General features: G+C 37.9%; 1 protein-coding gene across 21 annotated transcripts in view; it reads left to right on the top strand.

The window, feature by feature from the left end:
- The window catches only part of TpnI (troponin I), a 28165-nt gene that overhangs the window by 169 nt on the left and 9123 nt on the right, over positions 1–18873 (top strand). For 8 of the 21 annotated variants that reach the window (XM_016917985.2, XM_026446366.1, XM_016917983.2 and 5 more), the window contains 7 exons: positions 2008–2054; positions 5665–5682; positions 6119–6247; positions 6438–6561; positions 7163–7263; positions 17067–17110; positions 17242–17383. In XM_016917985.2, the coding sequence (XP_016773474.1) occupies positions 2040–2054; positions 5665–5682; positions 6119–6247; positions 6438–6561; positions 7163–7263; positions 17067–17110; positions 17242–17383 (573 nt within the window). In that variant the 5' untranslated portion in view covers positions 2008–2039. Of the gene's footprint in view, positions 1–32; positions 175–2007; positions 2055–5664; positions 5683–6118; positions 6248–6437; positions 6562–7162; positions 7264–8810; positions 8912–10082; positions 10184–10931; positions 11033–17066; positions 17111–17241; positions 17384–18088; positions 18317–18873 lie in introns of those variants that run through there. The other 13 variants (XM_006568679.3, XM_006568684.3, XM_006568681.3 and 10 more) reach the window with 10 other exon arrangements.

Here is an 18873-nt window from a genome sequence, read left to right as displayed (position 1 = left end):
ACACGAGTTTCTGGAGAACGCGCGTCCGCACTATCCTCGATCGATCCTCCTTCAGGACTCTCCGCTTGGACCCAAGGATCTCTCCTCTCTTCGAAAGAATTATACATCTCCTTCTCGCCGTATTCTCGAGTGTCAGTGAGAGGTGTTCAACGACGAGGCGAGCCTCTTTTCAAGGTCACGAGTGTTGCTCCAAAAAGCTGTGACGTTTTTCTTTCTTCTTTTCTTTTCTTTTCTTTTTCACTCGCGTGTGAATCGACATCCCTCGATCTCTCTTCCAATCTTTTCTTCCTTCGAGAATTATATTACTCCTCCCTTCTTCTTTCAAAATATATAATATACATATATAATTTTGAAAATTTTCATCGATCGTAATTCTTCCATTTCCTCGAAACTTTCAATCTTCTCTTTCTTTCTTTTATCAGAGAGAGAGATCTATCGTGAATCTACGTAAACAGCCTTGCACTAGTATTCCGATTACTCGATATCTTCTTGACCGATATAATCGCTCTCTATTTGCTCTCGCAATTTATCATTCCAACGGAGAGGTTCACAATCGAATTTCTTTCGACCTACGTGTTTCGATATATTTTATATATTCGTCGCTTGTCGTTTCTTTTTTTTTCGATTCTGAAGAAGGAAAAAAGAAAAAAAGAAACAACCGGTTGTTTCGCTTCGACAGGTGCTCCACTTTTCTCCGAGGGGAGGAAAGAAAAAGGAAAGAAATACATATTATTGTTAAGACAAGATAGAATAAGCTATATATGTATATTTTTTATTTTTGTTTTCTATTTTTACGGATCCCTCTTTGACATCGGAGACGAGGCACACTCGATCGCGGCAACTCTGGGACGTGTCTTGGAATGGCTCGAACGAAAGGGGGGAATCTATACTTAGCGAGGGCGATCGTCCATTACAAATTTAAAACTTGGTTTGCCGGCTTGATTCAAATGAAATTTCCGTGGATGGGCGATTTCGAGGCGATTTTATTTCACAGCTTTTGGCTGTTGGTCAAGGGACGATTGGATTGAATCGAAGGTCGCGATTTTTATCATTAAAATTCAAATTCGCGAACGAATCCTTTGATTAAGTTCCTCTTTTCCTCCTCCTCTTGAATCGAACGCGGGAATTATTAATTCACAATTGGTGAATTTGTTTATTTTATTCCATTCTCGAACAGTTTATCTCCGATTTATTAGCGTCATTGCTCGCCAAGAATTACTTTCGAATTTTTCTTTCCCATTATCGTATTTTCTCGAATTAGAAAAAAAGGAAATTTATTCTTCCTTGACATTTAAATATCAATCTCAATCTCGTATAAATTTCTCTTCTCCATTTCCAAAAGGAAGAAGGAAGGAAAAAAAAATACGTCGCTGCGATTTCCACATCGTGGAAATAATATCGTATTTCCACGTTATCGAAATCCTTCCTTTCCTCGACGTTTCTCCTTTCCCTCCGCTGTTCGATCTGTTTTTCGCCATCGAATCGAGCAGCGTCGAGGGATACGAGAGAGAGAGAGAGAGAGAGATCTAGCGGGTCGTTGCATCCAAATTTGGATCGTCGACGTAGCGACGTCTCGGCGACGGATCGAAAAGTGGGGACGGGCCGCGTCTATTTTCGAGCACCGGATATTCTATACCTTTGCTCTCTCTCTCTCTCTCTTCTGCTGCATCGAGAGAGAAGGAGAGGAGAGGAACGTAAAATTTACGTTCAGAAGGTAGGATTTATCGCGTCGATTTACAGGAACAGGTTATCACCGGTTCGACAGCAGCCCGACAAAAAAAGGGAAAAGAAATTCCCCTCAATGACGTAAATCGAAAACCTCTCCCCTCGTCATCTCTCATCTTCCTTTCTCGCCCGCGGTTTATATTTAACAATGTGCAATGTGTTTTTTTTCGCTTGTGATCCGTGTCACCGAAACGATATTATTTTAATACGATTCCCTGTCGCGATTCGAATATCATTTTGCCACGGATACGTGAAACATCCCCCTCTGCGCTTTATTTTTAGGTAGACGGGTGTAGCAGCCAGGTAGCACCACGATGGCGGACGACGAGGTTAGGTGGGTATCATCGGAAAAAATTTTTCCTCCGCGGGATCGTCGATCGGGATTTCCTCCACCGCAGGATGCGCTCTGATAATTCGAGATGGTTTTTTTTTTTTCTTCTTCTTCTCATCGTGCAAATTAATCTTAATTGATTATTTTTCTCCACATTTTCATGCGCCTCTTCGTCATCATCACCATGGTGGTCTTCGTCGATTTCATGGGTTTCCACGAAAAATGGAACGATGGATTTTTTTTTCACCTCGGATCCTGCAGTAAACAGTTAACAAAGATTGAAAGGTACGCATTGCTCGTGCGCTTTGTGCTTGTGAAATGATCGTCGTCGTTTCGTGATCGTTTAATTCGTAGGAAAATATATATTGATATTAATTCTAATTTTTCGTTAAAACCACACCTCAGTCTGTGAACGTGTCGAACGAAGGACGAGTGACTTTTTTTCCTTTTTTCATTTTGGAATTTTTTTTAACATAATATTTTATCCTGTATTTTGTCACGTAGATTTTAGCAAACGTGTTCCTTTTTTTTTGTATTAACAAAAGGCTTTCTCTTTATAACGATAACGAGTCAGCCTTGATTGGACTTCAAACCGACCGAGTCCTACTATTTTTTTCTTTTCAACTTAATATAAACTGTACGAAACATTGATACATTCTTATCGCGTCTCTACATGTGTATAACACGAGGAGAATTTTATTCCTCGCAATTCTTCCTTCCCTTTTCGCGAAAAACTTTGCGAAATTCGCCCGGTTTTAACCGTCTCTTTTCCGCTCTCCTTCCCTCGCGATCAATTTAACGCGATTTTTCGAGAAAGAAGGATGGAAAGAATCGAATCATCCCTCGGACGGAAATTTTATTCCCCGCGAAAAATCGGGAAGAGAGATTATTCGAGAAACTGTTCCCTTTCCCGATGGATAACATCTCGTAACGTAAGAGTTATTCCATCTTTGCGAAAGTACACGTTACAGAGCGCCCCGTTAAACGCGGTAACCGGCCCCATCCAACGTCCACGAATAAAAGATAAATACGGAAATATTACGAGGAGACCTCGGCCCCCGAGAGACTTTTCCCTCTCTGATTTATCGCCCCGGCTCTCCCTCCTATTTCAACATTATTTACCACCGCGAGTCGCGCCACCCCCCCCCCCTATGCACCTTATTTGTTCCACCATCTTTTCCCTTCCCTCTTATTTCACGCTTCTCCCCCCCTCTCCGATAACTTTTCCTTCCCTGTAACACATCTTCCAGACTGGTGGTGATTGCGAGAATGCAACATCGATACTCGCGTAACTCGTATTTCTCAACCCTCGATTTTGCGTTCGAATGGAAGATATCAACCCTCGCCCCCCCTCCAAGATAAGAAAAGACTTTTCGACAACTCGTAAATCTTGGAGACTCGTTCGTAAATGTAAATCAAAGTGATAGCATTCGTGAAAAAGGGGGCGCTCTTTCCGTGACTTTTCGAATATATATACACGTATATCTTTCTCAAGATACACGAAGAACTGTTTGTCTAAATGTTTGTCCTCATTATTCCTTCTGTAATCGAGGATTAGAGAATAGTATTACGTAGATTGGCTAGAAAAAACGCAAGCTGCCACGTAGTAACTCGGAAAGAGGTAACTAAATAGATTTACTACAATGTTGTCGCGGAGAATATTCTCCCTCGACAATATTAATTAATCCTTGTGTGCCAACAGCATGTATACTTGTGCCTGTTTTTATATGTGTATTATTAAATATTGTGTCATCGATGTTACTCGACGATATTTACGCGCGAAACGCGAACAAATTATCGCGTGACACTCGATGCCAAAATATTCTGCGAACCAAAAATACGAATATACAGAGATTCTCTATTGCACATTCGCCACTCTTGCCTATTTTTGCACACTTTTTACACTATTCTAACACTTTCTACACTGGTGCAAAGAATATTGTCGAGATTCACTTTCCACACTTATCGATTAACTTATTTTTCAACACTTTTTATACTTGCTGTTTTTGAATTGTTGCAAAGGATATTATCGAGATTTTATTACTTATTTTTGTACTTACTTTTATATTGTTGCAAAGAGTATCATTGAGATTTTATCGTACACTTTTCATATTTGCACATTTTTTACAGTTTTCGCAAAGAATATTATTGAGATTTTATTGCATACTTTCCATATTTATAAATCAACGTACTTACTCTTTTGTACTTACTCTTATATTGTTGCAGGAATATCATTTTATTGCACACTTTTTATACTAGCACTTTCGATTTGATTGCACACTTATGAATCACGATTAATTATTTTTGCACACTTTATATTAGCAAAGAATATCATTGAGAATATCATTATTGCACACTTTCCACATTTGCCTATTTTTACACTAACACTTTCTGCACTGTTGCAAAGAATATTATCGAAATTTTATTACATACTTTCTATATTTATGAATCACGATCAACATATTTTTGTACTTATTCCTATATATTGCATTGTTGCAAAGAAATCATTGAGATCTTATTGCACACTTTCTATATTTGCACACTTTTTATACTAACAGTTTTTGTATCGTTGTAAAGAATATTATTGCATACTTTCCATATTTATGAATCGCGATCAACATATTTTTGTTACTCCTATATTGTTGCAAGAATATCATTGAGATCTTATTACACTCTTTCCATATTTGCACACTTTTTACAGTTTTCGCAAAGAATATTATCGAGATTTTATTGCATACTTTCCATATTTATGAATCAATTTTTGTACTTACTCCTATATTGTTGCAAGAATATCATTTTATTGCACACTTTTTATACTAGCACTTTCGATATTGCACACTTATGAATCACGATTAATTATTTTTGCACACTTTTTACATTAGCAGTAAAGAATATTATCAAGATTTTATTGCATACTTTCCATATTTATCAGCGATCAACATATTTTTGTACTTACTCCTATATTATTGCAAAGAATATCATTAAGATTTTATTGCATACTTTTTACACTAGCAGTTTTCGCAAAGAACATTATCGAGATTTTATTGCATACTTTCCATATTTATCAGCGATCAACATATTTTTGTACTTACTTCTATATATTGTTGCAAAGAATATCATTGAGATTTTATTGCACACTAGCAGTTTTTGCAAAGAACATTATCGAGATTTTATCGTATACTTTCTATATTTATGAATCGCGATTAATATATAATTGTACACTTTCTATATTGTAGCAAAGAATATCATTATTGCACATACTTTCTACATTTGCCTATTTTTACACTAACACTTTCCGCACTGTTGCAAAGAATATTATCGATATCTTTATTGCACATACTTTCTATACTTGCGAATCACGATTAACATATTTTCGCACATATCTTTACAGCATTTCGTTGCGAAGAATACGAACGCTTCTTTTCGACCGCTTTGCCACAATTTCGAGAAGCGGAATTCGAAACGTTTAAAGCGGTTAAAAAATTTCACCCATAGATGATCTTGATCTTTACTATCATCGATTCATCGATCGACGTTTCGTATTCCGCTGATAGAAAAGATAGCAAAGATTTTTCTCACGATCCCTTTTTGTCTTTTTTCCTTTACAGAGAAAACGTCTCGAGGATGTACGTAAGAGAAGGGGGCGAACTATCGATGAAACTTTAAGTAGAGCAGAGAAGGATAGCCCTGATCGCTGAAACTTTTTCAATAACTTGTCGAGTCTCGCTAATCTTGAATGACTTTCGCGACAGTTTTCGTATCAAGGGCTCGTTTCGAGTCGCGTTCCGAAAGTTTCCAGATTATTTCTTTTTCCTTCCACCCTATCGAATCGCTGATCGAGATTTTTAATTATCTTGCCTGCTTTTTCTTTCTTTTTTTTTTTCTCCATTCTTTTTATCCGTTTCTCTTTCTCCCCTCTTTTTATTTCAATCGCGATTATAGGATACTAATAATACGCGTAACTTGCCACGAGGGATGAGATTTTGTCGAGTTTAAACATTTATACGGATATCTATTATCAGATAAGATATTTTAAGGGAGTTTCGCTTACGGAAAATGTAGGAAAAGAAGAGGAAACAGGCGGAGACGGACAGAAAGAGGGCGGAGGTCCGCGCCCGTCTCGAAGAGGCTTCCAAAGCCAAGAAGGCGAAGAAGGGTTTCATGACCCCTGACAGGAAGAAGAAGCTTAGGGTAAGTTTCCATTCCGTCCCCCTAATTTTCTTAACGTTATTACGATTCTAAACTGATATTTCCATATTTCTCTATTTTATACAATATTCTATTCCTATTCGAATTTCTTTGGAAATTTCATTCCAAATTGTTTCTCCCGTGATTACGAATCCATTCTAACGACGTTATATATTCGCGTGTATACCCTCAGTTGTTGCTGCGTAAGAAAGCCGCCGAGGAATTGAAGAAGGAACAAGAGAGAAAGGCGGCCGAGAGGAGGCGCATCATCGAGGAGCGTTGCGGAAAGCCGAAGAACGTCGACGACGCTAGCGAAGGTACATTGAACGCTTTCCCTTGAAAACAATTTCTCCTCGACAACACGTGGATAACCGCGGTCTTTTTTTCTCGGTTCATCGGTGCCGTGATCAGACAAGTGCTAACAATTCGATAGGGGTCAGGGTCGAACAATCGACCCTAGGGTTCCTACAGAAATATTCCTTTTTTTTTTATTCTTTTTTTTTTTTCGACAGACATACCGATGATAAGCGAGAGAAGCAATCCATATTATTACGCGATATATTACAGCGAATACAGTTGTCGTAAATTTTTTTTCTTTTTTCGCTTCCACACTTTTTCCCATTATATTCTCGCATTTCTCGTTCTTGTTCTCTCGAGACGACGACCTCTTCGTTTTTTTCCCCCCGAGCAGAGGAAACAGACAAATTTTTCTTTTTTCCCCTACCTCAGAGGATCCTTCTCCTCCCGCCGTGCGCTCGGCGATCGTGAATTTTGCAATAACATAAATACAAACTTCTCCAATTCAATCGATCATCGATTTTTCCATCATTTTTGACAAAAACAAAAAAAAAACAAAACAAAAAAAGAGAAAAACATGATGAATTCTGTCCGATCTTTTTTCACCTTCGTCCCACACAGAATCCCTGAAGCGCGTGCTGCGCGAGTACCACAATAGGATCACAGCATTGGAGGATCAAAAATTCGACCTCGAATATGTTGTTAAGAAGAAGGATTACGAGGTACTTACCCGTGAGGGTGGAAAGGACAATGTTGCGAGAAATTACATTACGATACGTGCAAACGATGTGGCATTCACACACGCGTATATATATATATATGTATATGTATGTACGTATACATATATATATATCGTAACGATGCTCAATGTTGTTGCACTTGAGTAATGCGACGCGCTTGCCCGGTTGCATTCAATCGCGATGACGAATCTTGTCTTGGGTACTTGGGTACTTTGGCAAACAGCTCGAAAAGGGCGACCGATCTTACGCAATCGCGATTATTTATAAATAGCCAAAGTCTATTTCTACTCTTTTACCACCATTTGTTTATTCATTTATTTCCCCTTCTTTTATTTTATTTCGTTTTATTTCTTTCTTTCTTTCTTCCCCAAGTTTTTTCAGAAAACTTGTCGCCTCCTACTTCGATTAGTAAGTAAATTTGATCGAAGCGATCCGGGCAAGTGTCGCGAGCTTCGCATTTCGTCTATCTTCGTGTTTCTATATATAATATTTTATACATAATATATAATACGTTTTTATTTATGGTACTTTCAACTATGGTTTCCTCTCACTTTCATAACACGGCTGTTCTGTCTATCTATTCTCTCTGTCTATCTATCTATCTCTTTATTTATTCTCTATATTTATTCTTTCTAGCACAATTTCTTTTCTGTTTCGCATTTTATATCTGTGCGCGCGTTCTATCCACCACCATATCTATGTATCTTTGCTCTTCGTTCTTTTAATGCTAATTTCGTCGTTTATCATTATTTTTTTCTTTTTTACACGATTACAAAGCTGAAGCAACGATCGTGAATCATTCACGATTTATTAACTTTGATTTGTGATGCTGTCTCACAAGTTGTCGCAAAAAGAAAGAAAAAAACGCTATTACACGTGTATGATGGAAATAATACCGCTCTTTATAAAGGTATAACAATAAGGGTTAACTCTCGAGGTTTTTTGATTTCGAAAAATTTTTCGAAATTTTTCTTTTTTCCAGTAGCCCAGTGTATGTATTTCAATATGTACGCTAAAAGGCACGCTACTGTCTTTTTTTTTTTCCCTTTACTTCTTTGCTTTCTATGTACATCGCCTTCACATCGCCTCCATTCGTCCCCAATTTTCTTTCGAATTTGTATCGCGATTTCAGGGTCGAATCTTTTTCAAAAATACGATCGATGACACTTCACACTTTCCGTAATTGACAAATTTCGTTCAGCTTCGATACACTTGCTCCCCTCTTCCCCCGTCCCCTGCTTTGAAAAACACACGTTATTCTATTCTATTCCCCGGTTCTCCTCCTCCCCGGTTGATGGCAACACGTGTTTTTATTTTTACACACATTCTTTCTTGCACACTTTCTATTTCTATTTCAAGTCGATCGAAAATTTATATCGAGGGGGAAAAAAAGAAAAAAAAAACATGTGTAGAGAAACAAAAGACACACGCACACACACATATATATATATATACACATATCGGTTAAAATCGTCCGTACCCTGCTTTGAAAAAGGAGTATGTTTCAAGGTGACTTGGAATTTTGACAGCTAACGTGAAGTCCATTCTGATCCAGTATCATAAGAGGATCATCGCTCTCGAGGGGGAAAAGTACGACCTTGAGTACGAAGTCGCCAAGAAGGATTTCGAGGTCGAAAAGTTTTCGATGCAGAAAAAACAAAAAACAAAAAAACAAAAAACAGACGACGCTGCAATTAACAAAAAACGGAGAGACGACTTTTTTTTTGTTCTCTCTCTCTCTCTCACTCTCTCTTTCTCTCTTTTTCTCTTTCTCTCTATTCCGTTCTCACTTTTTTTCTATCGTGTTTTTTTTTCTTGGATCTTTTTTTCTTTTTTCTTTTTTTTTTCTCTCATTAGTACGCAACGACATTTTTCTTTTTCTTTTGCTAGCAAGAAACATAATAAATAGTTTCTTTTCTTTTTCTTTCTTCTTCATTGAAATTGAAGTTTCGGCTGTTGTTGATTAATCTTAACGACGTTGATGATAATTAGGCATATACTCGAGGCTGAATCATCTAATCGCACCAATTCTAACGTAGTTATTATTCGCAAGATTTCTTTTTTTTTTTTTGACTAGTTTTAGAACGTCTTCCTAGAGCGTACGTAATAATGATCTTAGAAAGAGAAGAAAAGCAGGCACGCGTATGCGAATCGTAGAATCGCAGCAGCTGGTAGAATGTCAAGTAATAATAATATCGTAATACGCTGATACCTAGATCCTATCTTGAGCGATTTGAAGTAGAACAATTATTTCCTTTCCCTCTCTCTCTCTCTCTTTCATTTCGATTTTTATTTGCGCGTAGATCACCTTCTGGCGCCAGTTCCGAATAAATATTCCATCCCTCTCCTCCTAGATTCCTACACTCTCGAGTTAGGTTCACGCAGTTATCAGCTTCGTGCTTCTTGCTTTCAAAACACGAGAAATCTCATTTCTTTCTTTTCTATCTCCCTTGATTCTCTATCCTCCACCCGCGGTTTAACCCCTCAACAAGATTTAGATTTTCCGTAAATGGTAAGAATATTTTTTTTTTTTTTTACGAATCGATCTTACGATTCGATATTTAAGTAAGAAGTGAAACGTAAGAAAAAAAGTATCTTCGAGTATTTTCTCTTTTTCCGTGAGAAAAGTAATTTTTCAAACAACAGATTTTTTTTTAATCGCAATCGAATTCGAGGGATGAGTCTGAAAACCATCCTTCTCATTTTTTTTCTTACCTACCTTCTCTTTTTCTTTCTCTTCCTTCTTTTCTCTTTTTTCTTTTTGCATTTTGTTCTCCATCCTGAAACTTTTGTTCTTTTAGCCGAGCTCCAGACGATCTGTTCGGCATATTGGAACAGAGTATACGCGCTCGAGGGCGATAAGTTTGACCTCGAGAGGCAAATTAGGTTGAAAGAATTCGAGGTAAATACGATCGGCTCGCCTGAAGAAAAGCCTAACGAGTCTCCTGCACAGATTATTTTTATCTCTGGCCTCCCACGTGATTCTTTTTTGATTTTAATTTAACTTTGCCACGTCTACGACCGCGTAATGCGATTGGTCGACGTCCTCTACGTATATAGTCCTCCCGGTCGACGCACCCTCGAAATTTCACTCTCTCTCTCTCTTATTAATCTATTTCTCTCTCTATCTCGAAGAGAAATACTTTCAGAATTTTCAACTCTATATATATATATATATATATGTATGTATATTCGTTTCGAGATTGGTTGTTGAGGTTGCCCTCAAATTTCCTCGACAATGGTCGCGAAGATTGAAGTTTCGAGGGAAGCGTTTACAAGGGAGTGCAACTTCGTATACGTCTCGATGGACAAATGGAGGTCGAATAGGACAATTTCCATTTGAACAAAAAGGAGAGATTTCAGAGCAGGTCACGTTCGCGTCGTAGTAAAAGAAAAAAAAAAGAAAACGATCGGTCATTCGATTCCCATGCGAGTTTTATTGTCCGCACGAGCGGAACGAGAGACTTTTATTTTCTGTAAAATTTGCAAAATTAACCTTTGATCGGATATGTATATATAAATATAAATAGAACAGAAAGAAACGAAAGATAAAATCTCTCTTTCCCTCGTCCCGCCTCCTGGCTATTTAGCGAAAGTAAAAACGTATCACGAGTGGAAGATATCTGAGAGACACTCCATGTTCTTTGTAGACGATTTGAGGGAGATTTGCCAAATGTATTACGACCGCGTCTACCTTTGTGAGGGTCAGAAGTGGGATTTGGAGCGTGAAGTTCGGAAAAGGGATTACGAGGTACAGGAGATAAATAAAAGAAAGCAGCAAAAACAAAACAAAACAAAACCAAAAAAAAAAAAAAAAAAAAAAAAAGAACGGTGAACAATGCGAGGAGAAAGAGAGCAACCGCCCAGTCGCACGCCATTCTTTTGTGCAACCCCTCTCTCAATTTCTCTCTTCGCGTTGTCTCTCGTTGTTCCACCCTCTTTCTGTACATATATACGTCTTTTATTTGAGTTTTTTCTCTCTCTCTCTCTTTCTCTTTTTCTCTCTCTTTCTCTCTATCTTTCTCTCTCTCTCTCTCTTTCACGATGTTTCTCTTGGAGAACACGTTGAGTGGCTTTTTCGACAAGCTAAAAATCGAACGATGAAAAGAAAAAAAAAAAAAACTCGTTTACATTTTTTTTTTTTCTTTTTTTTCTTTCTTTTGGCAAGCGGAAAACAAAACGAACGCGAGAACAAAGATCAATTTTGCTCTCTCCACTCTTGTAATCTTGTCGGTTTACAAACAAATTTTACTCCATACTGTATAATCTTGGTCAGTCCTGTAGTCGGGGATTTTTTATCATTTTTTATCCTTTTCTCTCTTTTTTCCAAGTTTTTCTTTTCAAATTATCTAATTCTCATATAAATTCCTATATACATATATAAAAGAAGAAAAAAAAAATAAAAATTAAAAAGAACAAAACTTTTTTCTTTTTTCGCGAAATGAATATGAAGTGCCTCGATATTAAGACATAAATTTTTTTGCCCTTTACTCTTCAATCGCTCTTTTTTTTCTCTCTCTCTCTCTCTCTCTCCTTTTTTCATCTCTTCTATTTTTTCTAATTTTTTCTTTCTTCAATGAAAGAAACTCGTCGATTTATTTATCTACCTCTCTTTTTCTTCTTCTTCTCTTTCTTCCGCCTTTCTTTCTCTCTCTCTTTTCTTTCTCTTTTTCCATCTATTCATCATCTATAGATATACAGATTATATCCGTCGCTCTTTTCTTCTCTATAATTTCTATTTATCTTTCCATCTCTCTAATTTCTATCTATCTTATTTTATTTCCATCTCTCTATCTCTTTCTCTCACTCTAATCATATACATAACGCAGACATAGGCTTCCCTATGCTTCTTTTTCTAACTAACCACCAGCCAAGAAAACTGAAAGCTTCCCGCGAAAGAAATATTGGAATCAGGGCTGGGCAAGCTTATGGAGGGGACGATTATCGGAAGTTAGAATCAGATCCATCGTTTCGTTTTGCGCGCCCGTTCATTCAATTTTTCCTCGAGTGTCTCGAGTGACGAAATATCTCTGACGATTTTGCCTTCGATCGGGATCGCGGCAACCGATTTTTTTCCCTCGCCCCCCTCGCCCTTCTCCCCCTCGACCGCATAACGCGTTCTCTTGCCGAGAAAAACGAATCGTGAAATGAGAAATTCGCGTTGTTTTCCAAAAAAAAGTAAAAAAAAAAAAAAAAAAGAATGAATTGAAGAACGATTGGTTGAACCCCCCCTCGATTCTTTTTTTCGTTTTTTAGTTTCTTTTTTTCTCTCTTTTGTTCCGATCATTCTTTCCCCCCCCCTTTTTTTTCTCTTTCTCTCTCTCTCTTTCTCTCTGTCTCTTTCCAGTTTCTTTCTTTCTTTTTTTTTTTGTCTTTTTTTTTATTTCTTGTAAAATTGAAAAAAAAAAGAATTGTTCATACACAAGTCAAGGGAGGGGAAAAAAAAAAAAAAAAAAAGAAAGAACACATCATGAAGGGGCTGAGTTGATCCCTTTCGAAAAAAAAAAAAAAAATCTCACGCGTGATTCAAAACGCGTGTGCGTGAGACTACGCGCGTGTGTGTGCGCGTGTGCGTGCGTGGGTGTACGGTGCAAAATCGGAAGAAAATCAGAAGGAATGCGAAAAAGAAGAAGATAAAAAAAAAAAAGAATCGTTCGTATCGGCCCCCATTGTACATTTCACGTCTTCTTCTTCGTGTTTCCCCCCCTCTTTGCTCGCTTCTATTCGATTACTGTGTTTTTCTACTTTTTGCTCTTCTGCATCATCCCCCGCCCCCTCATCGTTGATCTCTATCTCTCTCTTTTTCTTCTCTCTCTCTCTGTCTCTCTCTCTCTCTCTCTCTTTCTGTCTCTCTCTTTCTGTCTTCTTCGATCTTTTATTCTTTTTTTCTGTTGCTTCTTGCGTTTCTTCTCCCCCCTACGATTTTTTTTCGACGATACCGTTTATCTACCCTTCTTCTTCTTCTTCTTCTTCTTCTTCTTCTTCTTTATTCAATTTGATTATTTTCTGCTTGGCTTGTGCTCCCTACTAACGATCAATTATTTGGAATTATTTATATGTATTTAAACGTGTAAACAACAAAGTAATCGATCTCGAGGAATTTTTTTTAAATGATAATTTTCCTCGTAAATCGTAAAAGAAAAAATTAACTCGATTAAAATAATCTTTCTTCGATGATGATTTCTACGACGATCGAATCGCATATGAAACTGAAATTGGATCGGTCTGGATCGAAGCCTTCGTGCCACGTTTCGATTAACTCGATCGAGAGTTTTCTTCTCTTTGCCGAATAAAAAAAGTTTGAAATTTAATTCGCGATCACGCGCAAAGGAATTCTCTTCGACTCGGGCAGACGTCGAAGAATTAACAGCATGGACCGATTTTCTTTCTTTCTTTCTTTCTTTTTTTTTTCACGCTCTACCAATATCGCAAAATTTTCTTATTAACTTGGGTTCCGGCCGATCGCCAATTCAATCACGAATACGAATCGATGTTTCTCTTCAATAATAATAGAACGGTTGCCTCGTTAAACATTTCTCTTATTAATTTCGCTTAATCGAAGCTTAATTTGCGTACAAGGATATTTTTATTATTATTATTATACGTCGCGAGAGAGAAGTATGGCACTTCATATTCCCCCCTCCTCTCCGTGAGGGAAGAAAAGAAAAAAGGAAAACTTTCGCTTTACGATCTTTCTTTCCTTTTTTTTTCTTTTTCTTTTTCTTTTCTTGCGTATATCGTTAAGATACGTTAAGATACATTTACATCGATCACGAAACGGGACGAGACGAGTTTAATGGCCCTAACGGCCATTATTATATAAACGCTTCTTGTACGTGAAAAAAAAATGAAACACGCTGATTAGAGGTCGAAGCGTTGAGAGAAACACAAGATGAAAAAATTAAGATAATATTTGAGAAAGAACGACGTAGGTACGTACGTAGAAGGAAACGAAATTTTGCAATTTTGCAAACAATTTTTCGCTGCCCCCTTCCCACCCCCGCCCCCTCTCTAGTTTTATATTTATAATATATTTCCCCTTGGAATTTTTGATCACAGAATTTGTGTTTGAGACATATATATATATACATATATTTATATTAGATACACTCCGTGTATTATATCGTAACTACTGCGCCCCTACCTCCTGCCCCCAAAATGTAGATAATCAAAACGCTGTATTGTATTGTTATTACTACCTCCCTTTTCCCACGCTTTTCTTTTTTATCTTGATTCCACTGTTAACTCTCACGAAGGTGGGCCATCTTGAGAACCAAGTGAGAAAAATATCACGAGAGAGCGAAGTGCCATGCTGTGAAAATTCTCCGGAACCGTCCACCCTCCGCCCTCTCCTTATTTGTCGCCTCTTGTTTTCTTTTTTCTTTTTTCTTTTCTTTTTTTTTTTTCCTGGTCTGATCAACCACGCGTGTAAATCAACCTTCTGTCTCCTTCTGTCTGTGATCGTGAAACGATACGAATCTTCTTCTTCTTCTTCTTCTTCTTCTTGTTCTTCTTCTTGTTTCTTGTCTCTTGTCTCTTGTTGTTGTTATATCCCTCTGTTGTTGTTGTTGTTGTTGTTGGAAGAGACGTGAAAGATAAGAGAACACGTACACGCGTCTACGTGACGATCGATAGATTGGTTGTGTTCGACGAGCGAAAAATGATTTTGCACCGACTCGCACGCACCACCACTCGACACACTCTCTCTCTCTCTGTCACTGTCCTCTTGTCATGGTGTTCAATTGGGCCTGTAAATAGCGGATCCTTTCCGGCGGAAGTCTGTTCCTCTTCCCCGCCTCCTCTATATATATATTTTCCACTTTCCAAGTTGAAAAAGAAAAAAAAAACGAAATTGGAAAAATTGGAAACACTCGCGGATAAATATCTTCGTGCACCTCGACACGAAGAAGAAGAGAGAATCAAAGAGTTTGGAGCTTGGTTGGAAATTCGCTCGTTGGAGAGAGGAACAGAATTTCTATTTCGGCCAGGAAAGGGATTGTAGTGGACTTTTTTTACATCTCTTTTTTTTCTCACCACCCCCTCTGCGGACAAAGAGCTGATCGTGACCAGCTACACCCTCTTGATTGGCACTAGAATGAAATTCACGTCCTATCGCCGCAACGTCCCGTTTCTCGTTTTTCCTCCCCCCTCTCCCTCTATATATATATATATATATAGTGTATACAGTGTGATACGTTCTCCTCTTTTTGTTTTTCACCTTCGTTTCACTCTGAACGTGTGATTCGTTCTTCCCTTTCTTCCATCCCCTCTCCCTTCTTTCCCTCGCCTCCCTCTGACCGATTCCGGCCGCCTTTCTCGCCGAGTGAACCGCGAACGGGGACGAAACGAGAAAGGAAACGGGCGGAACAGGGAGAGCGGAGGAAAAGAATCCGACAAGTGGCTTCCGGAGCAAGTTTTACCGACCGAGGACAACGTTCGTTCGAACGTAGATGGAAAATCAGTTTGTTCGAAAGATCCTTAGAAAAAAGCGGAAAAATTTTTTAGAAATTTAGAAAAAAACTGATTAATCAGGTAGAAACAGTGATAGATATATTGGCACGCTTCTCGTTTACTTAATCGAACGCAAGTTTTAAATAAAGATCACGGGGACGAGATTCATCCCGCGAGTACGGTTCAAAGATTTATCAATTTTTAACATATGATAATCTAATGTATTCTCGTGGGAAATAAAAAAAGAAAAAGGAAGAACGTAGAAACGTGTCTCGGTTTCCCCTTCGGACGAAAGCCCTCCCCCTCTCTTCTTTCGCGGATTTTTAAGTACAAATACTCGAATTCAATTTACAAACAAAGATTAAATTACTTAAGATATATGTATATACAAGAGGTTTAATTTCGATCGATAGCCTAACTTTGCCATTTCTCCTTCAGTTCAATTTTTGTCTGTGGGGGGACGTTGAACAGGCTATATATATGTAATATATGTATACAGGTTTGATTTACTCGTTTAGTTTAGTTTTTTCGATCTTTTTTCTCTTCCCAATGTTCCTTTTCTTTTTCTTTTTCTTTTTTTTGCATCGATAATCCCTTCCGTCCAAACACTTCTCTCCCCTTCATCATCCCCTCCATCATATTGTTACCCGGCATCGCAGTTAATCGGCCAAATAAATCGTCGATCTCGACAATAACTCGAGAGTCGAAGATCGCTAACCGAATATCATCTCTGTATCCTCCATAAAACATTGTGCACACACGCCATGCACAAAACGCCCTGTCCCCGCCTGCTTCTTGGCACGCAGGTCGCAGCACGCTAATTTCTGCTCCAGATTATCTTCTCTGTTTCTCTTTCTGTCCGCTTGACTGACTGATTGATTTTTGATCTCGATGTAACGTGTCCCCCCAGATGCTTTTCTCCATTTTTGCCTGCTGTGTCGTTGAGTGCGCGTGTGCCGGCATGTTGTGAATTTGCGCCAATTGTGATTAAAAAAAAGAATCGAAGAACTGCTTCTTTTCTTATTCTACGCAATTATCCCGTTCTTCCATCGGCGTTTTTTATCCCGTTGGGGTAAAGTCGACGAACGATTGCCCTCTCGAAAAAAAAAGAAGAAAAACGATCGATTAATTTCGATTCGTCGAGAAGATTTTTAAAGGGATTTTCTTCGAGTTTTTAAATATTTATCACAAGATAAGTTTTGAGAAGGGTGTCGTTTCGACTTTCCTTTTAGTTTATTACCACGATTTAAACGAGAAATTTAAGCATGATCACAATTCTCGTTTCGATCTCAACACGAGGCTTAAATCTAATATCAAATGTTCGATCGCTGCAGATCGCGGACTTGAACAGCCAGGTGAACGACCTCCGAGGTAAATTGTAAGTAGACACACTTTTTCACAGTAAAACTCTTCTTCTTCGTCCAACCGTTGTACACATATATATATATGTTACATATACACGCGTGTATAATACTGTGTCTAATAACTCTCTCTGTGAACGTGATTTAGCATGAAACCAACGCTGAAGAAAGTGTCCAAGTACGAGAACAAGTTCGCCAAGCTCCAGAAGAAAGCGGCCGAGTTCAACTTCCGTAACCAGCTTAAACAGGTTAAGAAGAAGGAGTTCACCCTCGAGGAGGAAGACAAGGAGGTAAGAGCGATCGTTTTCGATTTAATTCGAAATTTATTTATTTATTTTTTTTTTTCTTAACTTTAGACATTTTTTTTCCCAACCTCCCCGTCGATGGCAATCACATTTTTCGTCCTTCATCAGACTTTGGTCTTTCGTTGCGCGCGAATTATCCGCTCCTTCTTCTTCTTCTTCTCTTTTTTCGTTTTTTTTCTTGCTCGTAGGAAGAATACAAGGCTTCGCGATGACGTTTGCACTTTGTTTTCGGATTAAATATCAGTCTTGTATTTGTACACGAGCGAGATTACAATGGTTAAAATTTTTTCGAATGATTTTTGAATATTTTTTCCTCTTCTTTTTTGTTTTCTTTTTCGCCATACGACGGGTGGGGTCGACACAATCACGTTTTTTTTCCAGCCATTGAGAAAGACAGTTTTTGTGGCTCTGGTTTTCTTTCCGTGTATAAAAACCCGATCAGCAGGTTTTTTTTTTCCTTGTATTCGTAGAATTTTGATCATTCACGGACGCGCCCTTCCTTTCCACGGAGATCAGACCCTCATCTCGTCTCATCTTGTCTGTTTGTGTATTCGTTACATTCGAAGCGAAATTTAGAAATATATCGGTCGATCTCCCGAAAGGGGCACCGTCCATATTTTCGTATAAGTTCCCTCTCCCCCCTCCCAGTTGTAGTGATAGTTGACTAGGCAATTGTGTTGTTCTCCACAGCCCAAGAAGTCCGAGAAGGCAGAGTGGCAGACGAAGAAATAGATTTAAAACAAAACGAAAATAAACACGAGATAAACGTGTAAAAAAAAAACAAAATAATAAAAAAAAAGAGAGCGAATCGAAAAAAAGAAAAAAAAACTATACTCACACGCGTATACACATCGGCCATCGAGTGAAACACAGATTTAATAAGAAAAAAAATAAAATAGAAAAAAAAAAAAAAAAAAAGAGAGAATCAACATTAACACAACGTGAATTACACACACAACGTGAATTAGAAAAGCAAAAAGGGGGAGATGATAATAGTTGGTGGAAAAACGTTTCTCGTTTTCTACTCTTCCCCACCCCCCCACCTACCCACCCCCTGATTATGTATCGCTTCATCAGTCTCTGGTCTATTCATATTCTACCTTATTTCGATTTTATTATTATTGTATCCTGAAAAATCGTGCCTAAATCGTCGAGGATTATTGTAATAACGAGAGAAAATACACACGTTTTTAGGTGATTTGAAGCCGAGGATTTGTCTTTTCTTCTTTTTTTTCTTTCTTAAAATTCAAAATTCAAACGACGTTCGAAAAATAAAGAAGAAATAAATAAATAAAAAAAAAATGAACCCCGAAGAATAAAAATTGTGTCAATAATCGATATAAAGTCGAAAGAAACAACTTTTTCCTTCGAAGTTATTTCATACTCTTCCGATCCTCTCGATCGATAGTTCGTTGTTATTCCTTGATCATTATTCTCTCTCTCTCTCTTTTCATTTCATTATTTCATTATTCCAA

Source organism: Apis mellifera, linkage group LG2, assembly GCF_003254395.2.
Source record: "Apis mellifera strain DH4 linkage group LG2, Amel_HAv3.1, whole genome shotgun sequence".
Lineage (NCBI taxonomy): Eukaryota > Metazoa > Arthropoda > Insecta > Hymenoptera > Apidae > Apis > Apis mellifera.
This window is presented reverse-complemented; position numbering and strand designations above follow the sequence as displayed.